The 23,230-nt window shown below is 35.8% G+C and overlaps 1 protein-coding gene across 1 annotated transcript in view; it reads left to right on the forward strand.

Annotated features, from left to right (window-relative positions):
• The window catches only part of LOC114324916 (tyrosine-protein kinase-like otk), a 463,747-nt gene that overhangs the window by 423,721 nt on the left and 16,796 nt on the right, over window positions 1–23,230 (forward strand). Inside the window, exons 11-15 of the mRNA XM_028272838.2 lie at window positions 11,805–12,074; window positions 14,549–14,824; window positions 15,907–16,056; window positions 19,471–19,710; window positions 20,885–21,168. Coding sequence (XP_028128639.2) covers window positions 11,805–12,074; window positions 14,549–14,824; window positions 15,907–16,056; window positions 19,471–19,710; window positions 20,885–21,168 — 1,220 coding nt within the window. The remainder of the gene's footprint in view (window positions 1–11,804; window positions 12,075–14,548; window positions 14,825–15,906; window positions 16,057–19,470; window positions 19,711–20,884; window positions 21,169–23,230) is intronic.

The raw sequence follows: 23,230 nt of genomic DNA on the forward strand, positions 1-23,230 counted from the left end.
ACAACGATGAACGTCTGGAGGAAATGATACGGAGAGTATTAAGTAATCAGATGCCAAAGAGACGCGAGCCTAGATGTTGGAATTGTGGAGACGTAGGCCACATTCGTCGTAATTGTAAGAAGATCGTACAGCCGTCGGAAAACTAGAGCGGGTCGACACCAAGGGGCAACTGCCGACCTCGAGAACTAGAGCCCCCATAGTAACTGTCAACCTTACGTCCTCCGGTGGAATCCACTACTTATACATCGAAGGTCGTATCAGTAATAGATGTAGATCATTTTTGGTGGATACAGGTGCAACGAGAACTATCGCACGTCCAGATGTAGTACGAGACCATAATAAATTATCACCTGCAACAGTAAAGCTTAGAACAGCGACTGGTGAGCTAATTAATACATATGGCGAGGCTAATATGTCAGTATCCATTGGCCAGACCACAGTTGAACATCAAGTATTAATTGCCGAGATCTCCGACGAATTCATATTGGGGATGGACGTACTAAGGAAAGTGGGGGCAATATTGGATGTTCAAAATGGAGTTCTCAAGATCAATGGTGAAGAGTTGCCCTTTCACGACGACAAAGAAGATGTCATCCGCTTACTTACTACATGCGACGTAACCATACCCGGTAATAGTGAGAAAATTCTGATGACCATGCTTGATGGACACTGCCGAGAGGGAAGTTTAAGGATGGTCGAAGATGTGGATAATGTCGCGTTCCTAACGGCGAAAACTTTGGTAAAAGTTCGAGATGTGATCCCTGTAAGAGTTATGAATTTAAGGGAAACTGCTATCAAATGCTGGCTCAAATGAAACAGAGGAAGCCCGAGTCCTCCAACAGGAGATGAAAGATGCACCACAGCCAAGTTTTAAGGAATTTATGTCAAATTACGCAGAAAGAAAGAGTGCTAGATTCGGCGTGACCACAGAAGTTCAGCAAGATCTGTTTGGTGTTCCAGAAAACGTCTCTCTAGCCCACTGTGTTGCCCAAGACCTCGAGATGACTAAAGGAATCTCGTCCGTATTCAATAGAAAGTTCGGCCGCCTGGACGAGTTCAGGAATCAACAACCTAAAATTGGAAGAGTATTGCGATTGGAAGATGGTCCTCGATCTTTGCTGTATATAGTGACCAGGAAGTCTTATACGGACACGCCAAGCTACGAGAACATATGGCGTGCTCTAACTAATTTGAAGAAAATGGTCTGTAATTATGACATCAAAGATTTGGCTTTACCAAAAATTGGCCATGCAGTAGAAAATCTGGATTGGAAGATTGTGAGAAGCATGCTGGAAGTGATCTTCAGAGAAACTGGCGTACGGATTACTGTGTGTTGCATGAACCCAAAGATGTCATACCCTTCAAAGACAGTAGACTGTTACTTCTTTTCTAGGGGTGTATGCAGAGCTGGAGAATCCTGTAGATTCCGCCATCCTGGGCCATCTAGAGTTGCTGATCGGGACGCTCAGATCTTAAGAGGGGAGCAGTGTAACAAAATAATTATTGACCTACCCTCGTATACCAGCTCCCGTCTCCGGACAGACAGAACACTATCGATGTTTCGAGATACGCCGATGCAGCAAGCGGTCGAGTCACATGGACATAGCTGGAGATATATAGATATTTCTGGAATATCTGTATCGCATATATAAATAGGACATATTTGTAAATAGAGTTAGTCTTAAGCTAAAGTTTGTAAAGTAAACTTGTATAAATAAAAAATAAAGTCGTATATAAATTACGAACCGCTGGTTTTATTGTAATTAGAAGTAATTACACTAATCACGCTACAATATCAATAAACGAAAAACATTTTGAACAACATAAGATTCACAGACTACACCGCTATTTTTGCAGACAGTCTAGAAGCACTGCAACGATTAGTAAATAGATTACATCAAATCAGTATAAAATATGGACTACAAATGAACGTTAAGAAAACCAAGTTCATGATTATTTCTCAGCAACATACAGTAGGAAGGCTAGGTAGGAAAACAAAGTAGAAAGAGTGAATAACTACAAATATCTGGGAATCTAGGTAAATGAAAACAATGACCAAGGTAAAGCGATTAGGACACGCATTGAAATTGCAAGATAAGCATTTATAAAATTTAAAAAAATAATGTGTGTGTACTTTGTACGCACGTAAGAAGTTATATGATTTCTTAAAAATAAATATACGTTAAACAGTTTGTTTTAATTTTTTTAAACACCAAACTAATTTTGTGCTTACAGCTTTCAAAAAAATAAAAAAAAAAGTATAGGATTGCTCCGGACTCGAACTCAAGACCTCTCGATCTCTGACCGAATGATATACCAAATGCGCTACGAGGACTGTGTCTGTATCGGTTCGGACCTACCTAATAACAATTCACGGTAACAAACAGACAAGGTGAAAGTATAATAAATATACAATAAAATGTTTTAATAATATTCATCTTACTCCTAAGGAAGACAAATCCAAAGACACAAAAATTATAATAAATATATTTACTAAAAACACTAATATATTCTGTTCACACCTTTTCTTGCACTGATATATTTGTACAATAAATATATTATACACGGCTCACTAAAATAATTAGTTACGCCCCTGTACTACTGATTACTTAAAATTCAAGTAGTATTTATGTAACCTTTCTGGAAACTCCAGGTTATTGTTGAGACTCGCATTTGAACCCCTCGCCGGGGCAGATCGTCAAAAGCTTCCTAACGAGAATCATCTCTAATCTATCGACGCTCCCGCTATTAGTAAAAAGGCCGCATTTTACCGGCTTTTTTTGCTATCGTTTTATACCGCTCAGATAATTCAATCTGCTCAGTATTATCGACGATGATTTATTTAGCGTATTAGTGAGTGCCTTACAAATGAACCAAATGGATTATGGAATTCAATCAGAGCTCTGATGTGACACGTCATCAAGGAATAAAACTGTAAGTACTCTACATGTATGTGAACATAACTTATTAGTCGTGATACTGTATGCATTTTGAACCATATACCTCTCGTAGCAAATATTCTTTGTGCCATTTATGCAGATAATACTTTAAATTACATATGAAAAATCGTTATCTACTCTTAACCAGCTTACCTATGGGAATATACTCTATAACCGTACAATAAGTATAGGTTACTATTGTTAAGGATACTTTACGTATTGCCTAAACATTTCTGTTCCATCGAGCCGTATCATATTAATTATTTATTAATTAAATCCTCAAGGTCCTTCGTATTTGCATATTTTGATAATCTCTATTCTGAGAATAACGGTTTTTCATTTATAGTGTCTTTCTGTTGCATTTGGAAATTTCCAAGCCACGCCGCCCCGGCACAAAAATAAAATATTCCTCTCTTTCTGCACTCAAATTCTCAGTATTTAACCCAGCACGTCTCTACAATAGCTGGTAGGTTGTTAAGCCCGGTCTACACGTGCAATTTCAGAAACTACTTGCTTTGTTCAAATAAAGGAGTCGTTTTGTTTGTATGAAAAAATATTTGCATATATTACATTATTTTATTTTCGTAAATATATTTTTCTGTTTATAGTATACAAAAAGTGTACTCATTTCTTGGCTGATAGTACGGGTGTTATAATTTTAACATTGTTTGTTCAACCTTTTGATTTAAATTAAATTTATAATTTTGAATCCGATTAAGCCTGGTTCACAGGTTACAAAAATTATTAAAAATAATTTTGTTTTCTTGCATAAATTGTAAGTTTTTGCTACATTTAGCTTCGCTTAAGCTCATTTTACACTTCTAGAAAACTATAGAAAATAAATAATTGTTTTTTCCTTCAATTTAATTAATTTAAATACTTGTTAAGGGTGTCTCACACTTGCTGAAAAATACCCATTTTGGAAAATTGCATATATTTTGAAATTTTATAGTTTTGCATTTCATATACTAATCTGCGCTCATACAGGGTGATACTATTAAGCCAATCTCACACTATTAAACGTGTAATATATAATATATTGTACATATTCTCTCATTTTCGCATCGATTTATAGGTTTAGACATTTGCAAATAATCTATCTAATCTCACATTCTCGCAACATGGCTGACCGATCAAAATATAACCGACAGAGGCTCACCGCAAAACTTGATATAACCAAGTTGGCTGATTCGGTTCCCACAACTCTTAATTCTCTAAACAAATATAAAATTCGTGAAATAATTTCACAACTCAAACATTCTTACGGACTTTTCCGCGATGCTCAAAATGTGCTGGAGACGATCCCCGAGGAACCTACCCCCTCTACTGATTCCTCTGTGGTTTTTGATAAATATTTGGATACAATTTCTCTATTGGAAGAAAGGTTAGAGGTCATTGAAAGTTCTAATGTGACTGCTACCCCCTCCCTCCAATTTGACCCTAATTCTTCTCTAACCTCACAGTCTATGGCTAGGCAACGAACAGTAAACCTCCCTCGTATTCAGTTAAAACCATTTAGTGGCTTAGTTACTGAATACAATTCATTCATTGAGACCTTTGATACAATAATAGGATCTGATACTACATTAAGTGATCTGGAAAAACTCATTTACCTCAAAAGTTTTCTAACTTCCGAGCCTTTGACGCTTCTCGAGCATATCCCACTCACAGGTGACAATTACAAAATAGCCCGGGATAACCTGACACAAAGGTACGCCAACTCTAAATCGCTTATCAAAACTCTCATCTCTCAAATTCTTGATGCGCCTCCTATTTCTGGAAACGCAAATCACTCACAATTAAGAAATTTTCATACGGTCATGTCAAATAATTTCAAGGCCCTATTGAACTTGAATAGGCCCCCTTCAGATCTCTTGCATTTACTTCTCATACATATCGCTACTCAGAAACTCGACGCACCTACCATTAGGGCTCTTGAGTTCCAATCCGGTGGTAGCCAAGCTACCCCTGATTTTGTCCATTTTCTAGGGGAAATCGAGACACGCGTTGTTCATCTTGAGAATATTCAATCTCAATCAAAACCAAAATCGACTACTACTTCCAGACACTCTTTACACCTAGCCTCAGACACTTCTACCAGTAACCTTTCGCCTCGCTTAGGTCCTAAGAAATGTTCCTATTGCAACGACTCTCACTCGATCTACTCTTGTCCTCAGTTCAAGCAGTTGAATTCTAAAGAACGTTTTAGTTTTGTCAAACAAAATAAATTTTGTATTAATTGTCTTGGGTCTCACATGCTCGATCAGTGTAAATCCAAATTCTCTTGCATAGTTTGTAAATCTCGTCATCACACGTTGCTCCATTTCGACAAAACGGGTCATAGTAACCCTTCCGCGGCTGTTGGCCAACACAACTCAAATAATCATAATAAAACCGCTATCTCAAATAACTCCCATACACAGGGTAATTCACAACAGGGGCCCTCACATGTTAGAGCTCCTGAAACGGAAGTTAATCTTCAAAATTCGACTCCACATTCAATGGCTCTATCTGCAGCCTCGCTTGATAATCATTTGGTGTTATTAAGCACACTCCAGGTCTATCTTGTCGCTCCTAGCGGCAAGAGGGTCTTCGCAAAGGCACTCTTAGACTCGGCCTCACAGGTTTCATTTATTAGTGCTGACCTCGTAAAGGAACTGTCACTCACCACTAGAGATGGAAAATTACGGATCAATGGAATTAACTCCACCTCATCCTCGTCTCAATCTATTGTAGATACAACAATTTTCGCTGTCGCTAACGACGTTCCTTTTGACATCTCGTGCTCTGTACTCCCAAAGATAACAAATCCGCTTCCTCAAATTTCTATTTCGGCGAGCAAACTAAACATACCCTCAGAGATACCATTAGGTGATCCGATGTTCCATGTAACATCCCCAATTGGTATCCTGCTCGGTGCAGACCTGTATAACGATATCATTCAACCTGAAATAATTCGTTTGGGAAAAGGTCTTCCCGTTCTTCAACGCACTCTACTCGGGTACACGATATCAGGGTCAGTTCCAGACTTTGCTCTTAAGTCGAAAAATACTAAAAAGGCTTTGGAATTTTATTCAAACTCTCTCGTTACTTGTTGTTCTCATAACACTCCTTCCGCCGTAAATGAGCCGGTAGTGTCCAACGAGGAACTATCCGATCATTTACAAAAATTCTGGGAGCTGGAAGAAGCCGCTCCTCAGAACACCGATCTCATTAATGATCACCCCGCTGAAATTAATTTTGTAAAACATGTTAATGTTCTCCCCAATGGACGATATGAGTCCACACTCAATCTCAAACTCCCTATCGAAGATATAGACATGGGAAATTCGTTTCTCTCGGCAAAAAGACGTTTTCTCAGTCTCGAGAAACGTTTTCAACTCAACCCTGATTTATTGGAAAAATATCAGGACATTATATCGGAATATCTCAATAACGGACAAATAATTCAAGTGCCGTTAAAAATGCTAAATGACTCAGGTAAACCTAATTACTTTCTCCCTCACTTTCCCGTTTTCAAATCCAACTCTACTACTTCCACTCGTATAGTTTTCGATCCAAACAATAAATCGTCTACGGGAATCTCCCTCAGTGACGTCATAGACAAAGGTTATGTCGTCCAACATGAACTTTTTGACATTCTCGCTAAGTTTCGTCAGTTTAAATTCGCACTAGTAGGCGACATCAAGGCTATGTTCCTACAAATCGCCATTTGTCCCACTGAAACATTTCTGTTAAATTTTCTCTTTAGGGACAATATTCAGCAGCCTTTACGGTGCTATCAATTTCAAAGATTACCCTTCGGGCTCCCAAGTAGCCCATTTATCGCTCAAAGAGTTATCAAGCACATCGCTGACAACAACAAACATACCCACGAACTTGCTACTAGTGTTCTGCAAGAATCTATCTATATGGATGACCTGATCAGCGGTGCTGACAGTCTTCATGAATTAAGTTGTCTTTTCGAACAATTAACTTCTTTGCTAGAAACCCATGGTTTCCTCCTCCACAAGTGGAACTGCAGTTCTTCAGAATTTCTGTCTCAACACAATTTAAATCCCGTCTCTGAAGTCAGTCTTAACTTCACGGGATCTGATAAAGTCTTAGGCATATTCTGGGATTCAGAACGCGACCACTTTTCGTTTAAAACTCCTATCTTCAAATTGGCTAATGTTGTTACTAAACGTACTATTCTCTCCTACATTGCTACTTTGTATGACCCGCTAGGATGGTTATCCCCTGTCCTTGTGAACGCTAAGCTCTTGATACAGGAAATATGGTCCCAGAAACTGGACTGGGATCAACCCATTGACTCACCCATCATTATGAAAAATTGGCAAAACCTCTTATCGACATTCAAAACTATAGAAGAGGTCAAGGTACCTCGATGCTTACTTTTACAAAAGAAAGTTGTTGATGTTCAATTAATTATTTTCACCGACGCATCGGAAAAAATATACAGCACTTGTGTGTATCTCAAAGCGACATACTCAGACTTTTCTGTATCGTCGCGGCTTATCGCTTCTAAAAACAAAATTTCTCCGCTAAAAAATAAACTCACCATCCCCAAATTGGAACTTTGTGGAATAGTGTTGGGAGTCACTCTGGCTCATAGACTTTTTCACATCTTCAAGAAAAATTTGAGTATATCTTCATCTCATCTCTTTGCTGACTCTACAATTGCCTTGTCTTGGATACTTTCTAAAAAACACATTTGGAACATTTTTGTACAAAACAGAATTCAAAAGGTCAATTCCTTGTTGGAAACTTTTCCTTGTGATTTCCATTTCGTCAGAAGTCACGAAAACATCGCTGACCCCGCTTCCAGAGGGATAAATGTCTTTGATAATCCCCAGACCACCGAAGACTGGTTATGCGGACCTAGCTTTATTAGAGACAATCCCATCGATTTTTCTCTTCATCAAATTCCTCATTTTCAGGATGATCTTCCTGAATTAAGGAAGTTAGTTGTCTCAAACATAGCAACAAATCACGAACTCAACGACACCTTTGAAAATCTATTCGCTAAATCTTCTTCTTTTCGTAAAATTCAAAGAATTGTCGCTTATCTTTTTAGATTCATCAGTAATATTAAAAAGAAAATAAATAACTCTCCACGAGATACGGATATATTGACGCCACCCGAAATGGAGATCGCTGATCACGCGATCATCAGGTATATCCAAAGTATCTACTTTAAAAAAGAGATTCTTGAATTGAAAAATGCTAAACTCGTGACCAATAAAGCCATTCGTAAACTCAACCCCTTCCTACAACATAATGATGGGCTGATTCGTGTGGGAGGACGTCTCCGACACGCCCCCATATCGTATAATCAAAAACACCCCATTCTACTTCCTTCTAAATGTCGAGTTGTAGAACTAATCTTGACTCAAGCTCATCATAAGTTATTACATTCAGGCGCGCAAACAGTACTTTCGTATGTCAAAATGAAGTACTGGCCAATTGACGGATTAAGACAGATTAAACGCTTAATTCGTAAGTGTGTAAACTGTTTCCGATTCATGACACCCAATTCTGTTCAACAGATGGCAGATATGCATCCCGATCGTGTACTCCCCACTAGACCCTTCCAAGTCGTCTCAGTGGACTATGGGGGGTTCTTCTTAATTAAGTCCTCACATTTGAGGAAGGCACCGCTTTACAAAGCATACGTAGCCTATTTCATTTGCATGAGCACTAAATGTGTTCATATCGAACTCGTCACAGGATTAAGCGCAGAAGCCTATATTCTTACTCTGAAAAGGTTTATTGCCAGAAGATCCACGCCCAGTATTATTTGGAGCGACAATGCCACAAATTTCCATGGGGCAAAAAATGAAATGCGCGAATTCTATGATTTTTTCTTAAATCAAAATAATTCGGAACAGATTAAGGAATTCTGTACTCAAAACTCCATAACTTTCAAGATGGGTGTTCCCCGCAACCCCCATCAATTCGGCCTCCATGAGGTAGGAATAAAGAGTGTGAAGTATCACCTCTATCGAATTATAGGAAATTCCCACTTCACCTTTGAAGTGTTTAACACAGTATTATGCCAAATCGAGGCTATTCTAAATTCGAGACCCATCACTAGGATGTCGTCTGACGCCAATGACTTCGCTTTCCTATCTCCAGCTCACTTCTTAGTTCAAAGAAGTTTAACCGCGCCCCCTGAACCAAGTGTTTCAGAGATACCTGAAAATAGGTTGAATCTTTTTCAGCGTATTAGTAAAATTCAACAGCAATTTTGGAAATTGTGGAAAAAAGACTATCTTTGCCTCCTGCAGCAAAGAAATAAATGGACCGACCCTACTGACCCTGTCAAGATCGGGGATTTGGTTCTGTTGAAGGAGGATGGTACTCCTCCACTCTTATGGCCAACTGCCAGGGTAATAGATGTATTGCCTGGTAAGGATGGTCTAGTTCGTACTGTCAAGATTCACACTACTCACGGTGATTTTCTTCGTGGTATTACGAAAATCGCTGTGATTCCCCTGGAAGATTAAAATCTATCCCTAGGGGGAAAACTTATCGTTTTCCTCCATTTTATCGTTGTTACCCCTTGTGTATATAAACTCTAATTTCTTCAAACATTTCTTATCGTTGTGCACATCTTTGCCAATCCCCTCTCTTCGAGGTGATATAGGCCATCTCTCTCGCCTGTCGCCCCCGGCAATATGTACAATAAATATATTATACACGGCTCACTAAAATAATTAGTTACGCCCCTGTACTACTGATTACTTAAAATTCAAGTAGTATTTATGTAACCTTTCTGGAAACTCCAGGTTATTGTTGAGACTCGCATTTGAACCCCTCGCCGGGGCAGATCGTCAAAAGCTTCCTAACGAGAATCATCTCTAATCTATCGACGCTCCCGCTATTAGTAAAAAGGCCGCATTTTACCGGCTTTTTTTGCTATCGTTTTATACCGCTCAGATAATTCAATCTGCTCAGTATTATCGACGATGATTTATTTAGCGTATTAGTGAGTGCCTTACAAATGAACCAAATGGATTATGGAATTCAATCAGAGCTCTGATGTGACACGTCATCAAGGAATAAAACTGTAAGTACTCTACATGTATGTGAACATAACTTATTAGTCGTGATACTGTATGCATTTTGAACCATATACCTCTCGTAGCAAATATTCTTTGTGCCATTTATGCAGATAATACTTTAAATTACATATGAAAAATCGTTATCTACTCTTAACCAGCTTACCTATGGGAATATACTCTATAACCGTACAATAAGTATAGGTTACTATTGTTAAGGATACTTTACGTATTGCCTAAACAATATTTATATTTATACATAATTTGAAAGATCCAGCAACTAAACGCCATACTGTCTATGTGCGCATGCGCGCAGTATTATGAAATTTTACTCTCAATCGCGCCTAAAGAAGTAAAACTTCAAAAATGTTTGTTAATTGGAGACTTTCCTCTGGAGCTGCTTAAGAGCCTTAAGATACTACGTCTTCTCAATTTTGTCGTATGGAATGGAATGCTGGACACTAAAAGTGGATAATATAAAGGGGTTTGGAAGCATTTGAGATGTGGCCCTCTAGAAGGATTTTGCAAATACTATGGATCCAACGAGTTAATGCAGAAGTGTTGGAAGGCTACAAAAGAATGGCGAGATCATAAAGAACATAAAAACAAGAAAGCTGGAATATTTAGGCCACATTACCAGAGCTGCAAAATATGAGATATTAAGGATCATAATGCAAGGTAAAATTAAAAGTAAAAGATCCATAGGAAGATAAGAATTTCCTGGCTGAGAAATCTAAGAGTGTGGTATAGTTGAAGCTCAGTAGGTCTTTTCAGAACAGCCGCCAATGAGGTACGGATAGTACGGTAACCTCCAATAGGAGAAGAAACTACAAGAAGAAGAAGAAGTAACCTCGGTTTGTATTTAAAAAAAATCGTCGATTACGTCATTACACCATTACTGATGTCCAACACATATACAGTGCTAGTCAAAAGTCCGTACCCCCCTCGTATCTTTTGAACGGTTATACCTATAATAGTGAAATTTGGAGATAGGAAATAAACGGACGTAAGCTTCTTAACTAGTCATGACAGGTGACGTAATAGTGACAGATGACTTTACAGCGCCACTGTGACAGATAATTTTAAATGGGACCTTATGGCAAGTGACACCTCGTTTGAAAGGTATTGAAAATACCTATTCAGTCATACTAATATTGTTTAAGTTTAAGCTAATTTTGACGAATTAATGATATAAATATAAAATTGTAGTTTCATTTAATTAATTCAAAATTCAAAATTCCGCCTATGATTACTTGTCAAAAAGGTTGACGTTGACGTAAAAACTACTAGAGAATCGAAAAACGTCAACTTTTTTGACAAAAAATCCATAGGCGTACATTTGAATTTTTATTAATTAAATGCGAAGCTACAATATTATATTTATTTAATTTATTCACCAAAATCAAAATCAACTAAAACACAAAAAAAATTAGTATGGCTGAGTAGGTATTTTGAATACCTTTCAAACGAGGTATCACTTGCCATAAGGTCCCATTTAAAATTATCGGTCACAGTGGCTCTGTAACGTCATCTGTCACTATTACGTCAGCTGTCATAACTAGTTAAGAAGCTTACGTCAGTTAATTTCCTCCATCCAAATTTCACTATTATAGGTAAAACCGTTCAAAAGATAAGAGGGGGGTACGGACTTTTGACTAGCACTGTATAGCAATTTATATTCATTCAAGTATTAAAATTGAGCTTTGTTTATTATGGTCGTGAAATAATGAATGTATTCCATACTTTTGCATCATACTGAATATGTTTTACTTACCTTTTAATATCATTGCTTTATTTTTAGAACAATTAAGATTTGTGCCTGCGCCGGTCAACAAAAAAATGGAGCTGGGCAGTATAGCTAAGGTTCATTGTAAAGCTCAGGGCACTCCCCCACCGATTATCCGTTGGGAGAAAGAGGGCATTCCAGTGGAGAATTTATCTACCCATATTTCCGATATGAACGGTACTCTACACTTCAACGGAGTTCTTGGGGAAGATAAAGGAAGGTATAATTGCATCGCTAGCAACAGCCAAGGGATCATCAACGCTTCCATACAAATAGATGTTGTAGGTGAGTAGTCTATACGAATTTCTAAGTCAGTACACCAGTTTATTATAACTTACTTTATTTATTGTTGTTTAGAATGCTCCACCAGGTCACTTTAGGGGCACCAAATTATGTTTAGAACGCCCTATCTGGGGGACCAAATTAGTCCACCATGTTGCAAATTGACTTGGTGAATATCTCTTGTTCTCCACATAAGACGAGAACCAACTTCTGCTTTGTTGGTTATGAAGACTCTGATTAATAAATCTTGAGCCTGCTTTTTCATTATAAAATGAGCCTGATTTTTCTTCATAGAAGCTTTCTGAGTAGCAGCCCTGGCAGCTTTTTCTATTGACGTAGTTAGATGTTGTATTGTATCGTCGGCATCCTTTGGAGATTTAAGTGCCAGGTTCAAGTTGATTGACCCAATTCATTGAATATGTTCCACTTTGTTATTCTGTTAGTTAATGTTGGCGGTCTTTTGCTGTAGCATACCTCTGTGTTCACACTTATGAAAATGGGAAAGTGATCAGAAGACACATCAAACGATGGTTGTACCGGGTGTCCCAATAAGAATGGCTCTCGGCCATATCTCAGGAACCGTTTACAGTAGAGCTTTGAAATAAAAAATTTTTTAACAAAAGTTGTTTCAGAAAAAGCCTGGAAATTATTTTCATAATTGTGGGTCCACCGCTAGAGGGCGTAATTGAATATCAAAAATTAAAAAATCTAAATTTTACAAAATTTTCCTAATGAAGGGGCACTGGAAATCCGATTATTGTATTCTTCATAAAATTCTGCGAATATTTGATTTAACAAGTTTAACTCTACCTTTGCAAATAAGAGGTGGGGGTGAGTGGGAACCTTGTTATGAAAAAATGGCTGTAAGTCCGGTTCTGCTAAATCTAATTTTGAAAACTGAGTCTTGTTGAAGACAGATCTTTTTCTTCAATGTAAGCGTGATAATTTTGAACCATCCTAATAAGTAATAAGCCAGCTGGGAGGCGTTATTTAATTTTTTTCAGAAATCTAGTTTTCTTTGGAAAATATTAAATACAAATATGCATTTTTAATCATAATTTATAAAATTAGATTAAATTAGCAATAGAATAGCGAAAACCGCATGTCGATACCTTTTTTATATCTCAAGATATCTCGAGAAACGTGTAAATTTTATACATAACTGTTACTATCACCGGTAAACTAAGTTAATGAAAAGTAGTGTGCTGTGGAAAAAAACAAAATAACATTTTCCAGATGTCAACGTATAAAAATATAATTAATTAAAACAACAATATAAAGAGAAACAATACTATTAAAATTAAATATAACAAAGAACAAAAAGAACTACTTAGTGACGACCTAAATATTCAAATTGTTGCCCATGATACACTACTCTAGAATACATTAAACAGAGACTACTAAACGCCATTCAAAGCATATCGAGAGCAGAAATTGAGACTGCTGTTCAATCTACTCTTGAAAGAGTAAATGTTTGCAACGAAAATGATGGGCAACAATTTGAACATTTATGTCATCACTAAATAGTTGTTTTTATTTCTTTGTAATAGGGCTTTTCAACGCTTCTCATTTGTTTCGAGCCTCTGTCATATGCCGTATAATCCTTGTATAATATTAATATACGAGATATGAACGAGGCTCGAAACAAATGAGAAGCGTTGAAAAGACCTAATATACGTTGACAGCTGGAAAATGTTTCTTTGTTGTTTCCATAGCACACTACTTTTCCTAAACTTCGTTTACCGGTGACAGTAATAGTTATGTTTTTAAATTTACACGTTTTGTAAGATATCTAGAGATAGAAAAAAGGTATTAACATGCGGTTTTCGCTATTCTGTTGCTAATTTTGTCTAATTTTGTAATATGGTATTAAAAATGAATGTTTGCATTTAATATTTTCCAAAGAAAACTAGATTTCTGAAAAAAATTAAATAACGCCTTCTAACTGGCATATTACTCGGTAAGTTGGTTCGAAATCATAACTTTTACATTGACGAAAAAGATCTGTCTTCAACAAGACCAAGTTTGCAGAATTTGGTTAAGCAGAACCGGACTCACAGCCAGTTTTTCATAACAAGGTTCCCACTCACCCCCACCTCTTGTTTCCAAAGGTAGACCTAAACTTGTTAAATCAAATATGCGTAGAATTTTATGAAGAATACGACGATTGGATTTCCAGTGCCACTTCTATAGGAAAATTTTGTAAAATTTAGATTTTTTAATTTTTGATATTCAATTACGCCCTCTAGCGGTGGTCCCACAATTATGAAAATAATTTCCAGAGGCTTTTCCTGAGGCAACTTTTGTTATAAAATTTTTTATTTCAAAGCTCTACTATAAACGGTTCCTGAGATATGGCCGAGAGCCATTCTTATTGGGACACCCGGTACATATATTAAGGAATTACTAGCGATGCCTTTCATGACCCAGAAATCAATGAGATCAACCCGTTTTAATATTGCTCATTTTTCTTTCAGTTGCCCCAAAGTTTAGCGTCTTGCCGAAGTCCCCCACTGAAGCCATCGAAGGTGAATCCATTTTTATCGATTGCGTGGTAGAAGGCGATCCAAAACCGACGATCCAGTGGGACAAAAACTTGAAAATGAACGATTTCGATTTGGAGAGATTCCAGGTGTTAAAGAACGGTACCTTGTACATTCAGCACGTGCGCAAAGACGACGAAAACAAGTACGGATGTACTGCTGGGAGTAGCGCTGGATTGAACAGAAAAGAAGTACAGCTCATCGTGCACTGTAAGTACCTACTTTTTTGGATAAGTTAAGTAATCTTCCTTGTTGACGCGTGGAATATTTGAACTACTTTATATTTAGGTTATGTAAGGTTAGGTTTCTTCATAGACATCTAGACGGCGCACTGCAATCTAAAACTGTTTCTCCAGTGTGACAGAGAAGTCTGTAATTAGGGTAGGCATCTCTTTCTAATTTAGGGTATGCATCCAATAACATTGGGTTTATCGACCACATGACTTTCCTATTGCTGATGACATACAGTGGTTTTTCTCTGTCGCATTGGTCGTATAGTAGATTGCAGTGAAGTAGAAAAGGACAAAACCATCATTTATTAACAATTCTATTAGGCCTGGATCCCGCGTATGAAAAAAAATGTATTAATAGGAAGCTGAAAATTTGTTAATAGCTTAAGGGTGTCTAGTCGGACAAACTTTGATATATGGGAACACTGGAACAGGGGCAGTTTTAATTGTGAAACAGGTTAAAAATTTGGAACGCTCAAACCACGAATACGGCAAATTTTTTTTTTGTCCGACAGAACAGACTTAAACTCTCCGAACAGAGATTAAACTCTCATGCAAAAATCAGACTGCTATTTATCACCAAATGGGCGTTTTAATGAGTGGAACATGTAGAATATGTTAAATGACAGGAATTATGACAGGTGATAAATAGCAGTCTGATTTTTGCATGAGAGTTTAATCTCTGTTCGGAGTTCGGATTTCGTGGTCTGACCGTTCCAAATTTTTAACTTGTTCCACAATTAAAACGGCCCCTGTTTCAGTGTTCCCATATATCAAAGTTTATCCGACTAGACACCCTTAAGCTATTAACAAACTTTCAGCTTGCTATTAAACAACTTTTTTTTCATACGCGGGATCCAGACTTATATTTTAATATTTTCAATAAACAATTTTGTCAGATATTTGATCTTTAAAAATGAGACGAATAAGTTATTATACGAGTATATGTGTTATTCTGACCTTTCTTGTTATTTTTCTATCAATAAGTATTTTTTAAATGTTTTAATACAACTAATTGACTAAATTTCGAATATTGTAATACTCACTAGAATTTTGTTTTAGCATTAGATAGTATGCAAGCAGGTGACTCCACAGTGACAAGAGCAGTGTTGATAACGATGTCAGTGGCTGGTGCCTACATCATCTTGGTGGTCGGTTTGATGGTGTGGTGCAGATATAGAAGAAAGGCGAGGAAAATACCTCTTGCTGATGGTCAGTATCAATTTAACCAAGTACATTATTATGTTATACAAGAGATTTAAATATTATACAAGCGATTTGACTTATAAAAGAAATTTGATAGTTGTACTTATACAAGATATTTGATTTTTTACAAGAGATTTGTATCAGGAGATTTGACTGCTTTGCAGGAGATTTGATTTAGTCCAGGGCGCATCTGTTTTGAGATGGACGTTGAGAGGTGACTCCAATTTTTTTGCAGAAATTACTTGAAAATAAATCAAATAATAATATTTGATTTATCCTCCCACTCAAAAAGGTCCGGAACATTGTTTAAATAATCAAAATGTCAAAATATGAAGGACAAATTCGACTGTTTTATTGATTTTTTGATTATAACTTTAAAACTATTAATTTCTGAGAAAAGTTGTACCGATATAAAAGTTACGTAATTAAATTTCCTACAATACGGAATTGGTTAAAAATTTTAAAAATAGTCACCCTTGTTGCAAAATAGCAATAATTGCGAAAAAACCATACAAAAACAAGTATTCGCATTTTACGTTTTTAAACCATTTATACTACACTTAGGACCTTCATATTTCACCCAGAAAAACTTTATGATATAGTAAAACAACATTGTAAATTTCATTAAGATCGGTGTAATAGATTTTACAAAATAAATTTTGCAATCCAGCTTTCGCAAAAAAAAATCATTTTTTTAAAATGTTGCAGGACTGAAAATAAAGCAGATATCAAGTTGAAAATTTTTTGCGTATAGAAGTGTACTGTACCTTTCATTTGCAATTTGCAAAATTAAAATCGATTAATTACCACGGCGTCAGAAATTTTTTTAAATAAACATTATTTGTTGGTGTTACGCGCAGGACAGCGGTGTTCGATTCACACAACTTGATTTCCACCAAAATTTCTTCCAATCTTTATCTAATATATTATTTTCTTACTCTATATTTTGTTGTATTTTAATATTTTAATTCCACAAAAATCAAACTAATTTTAATATTGTTTGTGAAATATTGTTTAAACAATTGCATATGATTAAAAATAATAAACTTTTATTTTCTAAGTTAAAATACATGAACAAAGAAAGTTTTTGCTAAAAAAGTGTTATTTCAAAGGATAGAGTATGTGTTTTTATTTTGCAATAAACAAATTTATTTATTTATATCGAAATGTAATAAAAATTAAAATGTATCAATCATTATCAAAGTCATTGGAATGCCCATTCAGAGCAAACTCTCCGCTGTCCTGAGCGTAGCACCAATAAATAATGTTTATTTAAAAAAAAATCCTGACGCCGTGCTAGTTAATCGATTTTAATTTTGCAAATTGCAAATGAAAGGTACAGTATACTTCTATAAGAAAAAAAAAATTCAACTTACTATCTGCTTTATTTTCAGTCCTGCAACATTTTGAAAAAAATGAATTTTTTTGCGATTTATTTTGCAAAATCTGTTAAACCGATCTTAATGAAATTTACAGTGTTGTTTTACTATATCAAAGTATTTCTGGGTAAAATATGAATGTCCTAAGTGTAGCGTATATGGCTGAAAAACGTAAAATGCGAATACTTGTTTTTGTATGGTTTTTTTTCGCAATTATTGCTATTTTGCAACAAGGGTGACTATATTTTAAATTTTTAACCAATTCTGTATTGTAGGAAATTTAATTACGCACCTTTTATGTTAGTGCAACTTTTCTCAGAAATGAATAGTTTTAAAGTTATAATCAAAAAACCAATAAAAAAATCGAATTTTTCCTTCATATTTTGACATTTTGATTATTTAAACAATGTTCCGGACCATTTTTAGTGAGAGAATAACTCAAATATTATTATATGAGCTAATTCCAAGCAATTTCTGCAAAAACAATTGAGTCACCTCTCAACGTCCATCTCAAAACAAATGCGTCCTGGACTAAATAGGAAGTGAATTAATTATAAGTGTTCCCTTTGTGTAAGAGTGCAGTTTTTAAACTTGTTTTTGAAGAGTCTATGAAAAGCCTCCAATCAACTTTATTATACTCAATAACAAACTCATTCATTAGATCATCAATCAGAGGTCATTGAAATGCCCAATCAGAGCAAACTATCCGCTGTCCTGCGCGTAGCACCAATAATTAATGTTTATTTAAAAAAATTCCTGACGCCGTGGTGTTAATCGATTTTAATTTTGCAAAATTGCAAATGAAAGATACATTACACTTCTATACGCAAAAAAAATTTCAACTAGCTATCTGCTTTATTTTCAGTCCTGTAACATTTTGAAAAATTGAATTTTTTTTTGCGAAAGCTGGATTGCAAAATTTATTTTGCAAAATCTATTGAACCGATCTTAATGAAATTTACAGTATTGTTTTATTGTATCAGAAAGTTTTTCTGGGTGAAGTACGAAGGTCATAATTGTAGCATAAATGGTTGAAAAACGTAAAATGCGAATACCTGTTTTTGTATGGTTTTTTCGCAATTATTGCTATTTTGCAGCAAGGGTGACTATTTTTTTAAAATTCTAACCAATTCTGTATTGTAAGAAATTTAATGACGCAACTTTTATGTCAGTACAACTTATCTCGGAAATAAATACTTTTAAAGTTATAATCAAAAAACAAAGAAAAAAGTCGAATTTTTCCGTCATTTTTTGACATTTTGATTATTTAAACAATGTTCCGGACCTTTTTGAGAGGGAGGATAACTCAAATATTATTATTTGATTTATTTTCAAGCAATTTCTGCAAAAAATTTGAGTCACTTCTCAACGTCCAAATTTACTAATATTTTTACAGATGGGCCCTGGTCTAATTTGCTTTACAAGAGATTTGAATGTTATACAAGAGATTTGAATGTTATACAACCGACTTTGATGTTTTACACTAGATTTAACTGCTTTTACAGGAGATTTGATTTGCTTTACAAGAGATTTGAATGTTATACAAGCGATTTGGATGTTTTACAGGAGATTTGACTGCTTTGCAAGTAGATTTGATTTGCTTTACAAGAGATTTGAATGTTATATAAGATTTGAATAGTTTATAAGATATTTGAATGGTATACAAGATTTGATTGTTATACAAGAGGAGGTATATACATCTTTGCAGGAGATTTGATTTGCTTTACAAGAGATTTGAATGGTATCAAGAGACTTGAATGTTATACACGAGATTTGATTGTTCTATAAAAGATTTGAATGTTATGTTATACAAAAAATTTGAATATTATACAAGCGATTTGGATGTTTTACATGAGATTTGATTGCTTTGCAGGAGATTTGATTTGCTTTACAAGAGATTTGAATGGTATCAAAAGACTTGAACGTTATACAAGAGATTTGATTGTTATATAAGAAATTTAAATGTTATGTTTTACAAGAGATTTGAATGTTATATACCGTTATTGCCTGTACTCAGATCGTAATCTTTCGTTTATTTCAGTTCCAAAAGCAGAAAACGGCGACTTAGAACATACCGAACTGAAGGAACCCATCAACGGTACCAGTTCTGCTGCCCCCAAGGTCAAACTCAACGGTGTAGAGAGCCATAAAGAGGGACAAAGAAGCGACGGAGCAGAAACGACCAATTCCCAATCTTCAAACCAGTCGAAGAAGTCAAAATCGAGTCTCTACGACAAGCTAGCTTTCTCTAGGAGTCATTTGAAAGAACTCAAGCTAATCGGTAAGTAACCTTCTTCTTCTTAAAGTTCCATCCCCTATCGGAGGTTGGATATCATAATGGCTATGGTTACTTTGTTTGCTGCTGCTCTGAACAGTTGTAATGAACTACAGTTAAACCATTCTCTAAGGTTCCTCAGCCAGGATATGCGTCTTCTTCCTATGCTTCTTCTTCCTTCCTTGCATAATAACTCTTATCAACTCATATTTTTCTTCTCTGGTAATGTGACCCAAAATATTACAGTTTTCTTGTTTTTATACTCTTCATAATTTCTAACTCCTTATTTAAACGTCGTAACACTTCAACATTGGTAATCCTTTGAACCCACTGAATGTTCAATATTCTTCTGTAACACCACATTTCGAAGGCTCCTATTCTTCTTATGTATTGTCTCTTCAATGTCCAAGCTTCCATTCCGTATAGTAATATAGAAAATATATAGCATCTTAGAGCCCTCAATCTGAGAGGCAACTGAAGGTATTTGTTTGTAAGCAGTGTCTTCATTTTTATAAATGTTTGCCTTGCAGTTTCAATTCGGACTTTGATTACTTTGCTTTGGTTATTTTTGTCATCAACCCAGGTTCCCAGATGTCTTCCCGTATGTCTTTACTTTTTCTATTTGGGTTTGCTCTAGTATTGACATTTCATTTCCATGTTGTGTTTTTGAGACAATCATAAATTTAGTTTTTTTCTTGTTTATTTTGAGCCCATATCGAATGCAATAATCGTTAATTCTGTTTAACAATTCTTGTAGCGATTCCAGGGTGTCTGCCATTATAACGGTGTCATCAGCGAATCTTATGTTATTTACTTTTCTTCGGTTTATAGAGATTCCATCAGTTAGTTCCTCTATCGCTTCCTGAAATATGGCTTCACTGTACACGTTAAACAGTAGCGGCGACAGAACACAACCTTGTCTTACCCCTCTGTTTATAGTAAGGTATAGGTAAGTAACTATGTAGTTCGTTTTTTAATGAAGAAAACATCCTTTAGATACGTTGGCAGGGACTTTTATATTTAACACTTGACATTTTGACGATTGACGTTTGATAGTTGACTTTTGGCAGGTGACGTTTGACAGTTGATGTTTGACCTTTGACGTTTGGAATTTGACGTTGACGATATTTATTTTTCTTTGCTGGACCGTTTTCTGTCCAACTAATCTTATGTTTTGCAGGTCGTGGAGAGTTTGGCGAAGTATTCGTATCCAAGACGACCAAAAGCGCCATTGCTAACGAAAAGCGACATTCCAAAACCTCCCAGTCGACGTCAGATGCCGACGACAAAGAAGTTCATGTGCTAGTAAAAGCTCTCAGCAACACTAAAGATGAAAATTGTTTGGCGGAATTCAAGAGGGAGATCGATATGTTTAATAAACTCAATCACGAGAATATTACGAAGCTGTTTGGACTGTGTCGAGAAGCTGAGCCGCATTATATGATCATTGAACATTCAGATTGGGTGAGTAACAGATAATAAACTTAACTTGATTTACGACAATTTGCTGCTTGGAATTTGACAACAAATTTGAAAAAACTTGAGCTTAGGTTAGGTTAGGAACCTGTAGGGCCGGATAACTCAGGCGATAAAATATCTGACTTCCACGCAGGTAGGCCGGAGTTCAAAACCCAGCGCTAGGGATGGCGGTTTTTGACAAAACACCGGTTTTCGGTTATACCGGTTTTTTTGCTTACGGTTTAACCTGGCGGTTATAACCGGCCAAAAAAAACCGGTTTTTGGAAAACCGGTTTTCGGTTTTTTTAATCCAATAGGTTACAAAGTTACATTTACAATACACTTTAGTTTGCGATACTCCATTCGACTTGATATCAATATGATCAAAATTATTTAGTACTATCGAAAGAACATGTATTATGTACTTTTAACACATTTGCATATTTGTAGAATAGGTACATTTTAACTCATTCTACTTCCTGTTGAGTGTATCGTTTTGAAAACGTAGCGAAATTCTTGGAGATTCGTATTCGTCATCAGTAATTCGATATTCATAGTCAGAGCATTATTTTTGGTAATCAGAAAAAGTCATTCACCCACTTTCAATGTCAAGAGTTAAGTGTTAAAAATAGATGATGTTTACGTCTAATTCAACCAGATCACTTCTTATGTAAATATTATGATTACAAATACCTTTGCAAGGAAATATTATAATAAAACTTAATAATTGATTCTGGCTGATGTGAGATTGTACTTTCAGTTTGCTTCTGTATTTTATAAAATAAAATAAAATTTGAATTATGGTTTTGTTTGGAATAATTACTTGAGAATAATAATTATGATTGGGATCCGAAATAATACCTAACCTAATCCTAATCTCGTATAATAACCGGTTTTTACTTGAAAAAGAAAAAACCGGTTATAACCGGGACAAAAAAACAACCGGTAAAACCGGTTATTCCGAAGTAAAAAAACTGGTTTTAAGTTTAAACCGGTAGGTTTTTCCCATCTCTACCCAGCGCCAGCGAGAACATCTAGTCGTTTTTAAATGTCTATAGGTCCCAGGTCGATTCAGCCTTAATATAAATCAGTACCGAATCTTGTTCGAATTGTCCAATGTTAGGAGATCGCATCTTGTTCGAAAATGTTGGATCTTGTTGTCCCATATATTTTTAAAAATCCACGAGGAAAATAAAATTCCTGTAGCTAGCTGTATAACATAAATCACAAAAATACGAGATCGTTTGTAAAAGGTATTTTTAAAAGTTCCTACATAAGGTTTACATTAAATCACAGAACGGTTTCGGATTAAAAAATCCATCATCAGTGTTGCTAAAAGTCAAAAAAACAGCATGCCTTAACCACCAAAATGTTTTGGGTAAAAACCCTTTAAATGTTGAAAATTTGTTGTGTTATACTACATATTTTTAATAACACTTAGTGATGTTGCAAATATTCCTGGATATTACCCAGGGCAACACAGGAATCTTCCCACGTGGTTGGACTTGGAAATCAGTTTGAGTTGACTATTAACTCCAATATGTGAGGTTTCAATTCTTAAAGTCCAACTACGTGGGAAGAGTACTGTGTTGCCCTGGGTAATATCCAGGGACATTTGCCACATCAGTACAGTCGGAAAAATGAAAGAATACACATGACCGAACATATAAAACACGTGTCCTGTCACCGTGTCACAAAGAAATTTGTCCAGTGCAAGTACATGTAACAATAATTATTACATGTACTTGCGCTGGCCAATTTTTTGTGTGACACGGTGACAGGAAAATACAGTGTGTTTTATAATATGTTCGTTCATGGGAATTCTTTCATTTTTCCTACTGTAAGTATTATTAAAAATATGTAGCAGCTATAACACAACAATTTTCAACATTTAAAGAGTTTTTTGGCTTTTAGTAACACTGATGATGGATTTTTGAAGTTATACCTCTTTAGGCGCGATTGAGATTGAGGGTGAGTTTATATTGATCTGCGCGCATGCGCACACCGACAGTTTGGTATTAGTCTTTATACTGGCTCTGATTGGGTGTTGAAATTTTGAAATGATCTG

Source organism: Diabrotica virgifera, chromosome 9 (assembly GCF_917563875.1).
Source record: "Diabrotica virgifera virgifera chromosome 9, PGI_DIABVI_V3a".
In the NCBI taxonomy this organism is placed as follows: Eukaryota; Metazoa; Arthropoda; class Insecta; order Coleoptera; family Chrysomelidae; genus Diabrotica; species Diabrotica virgifera.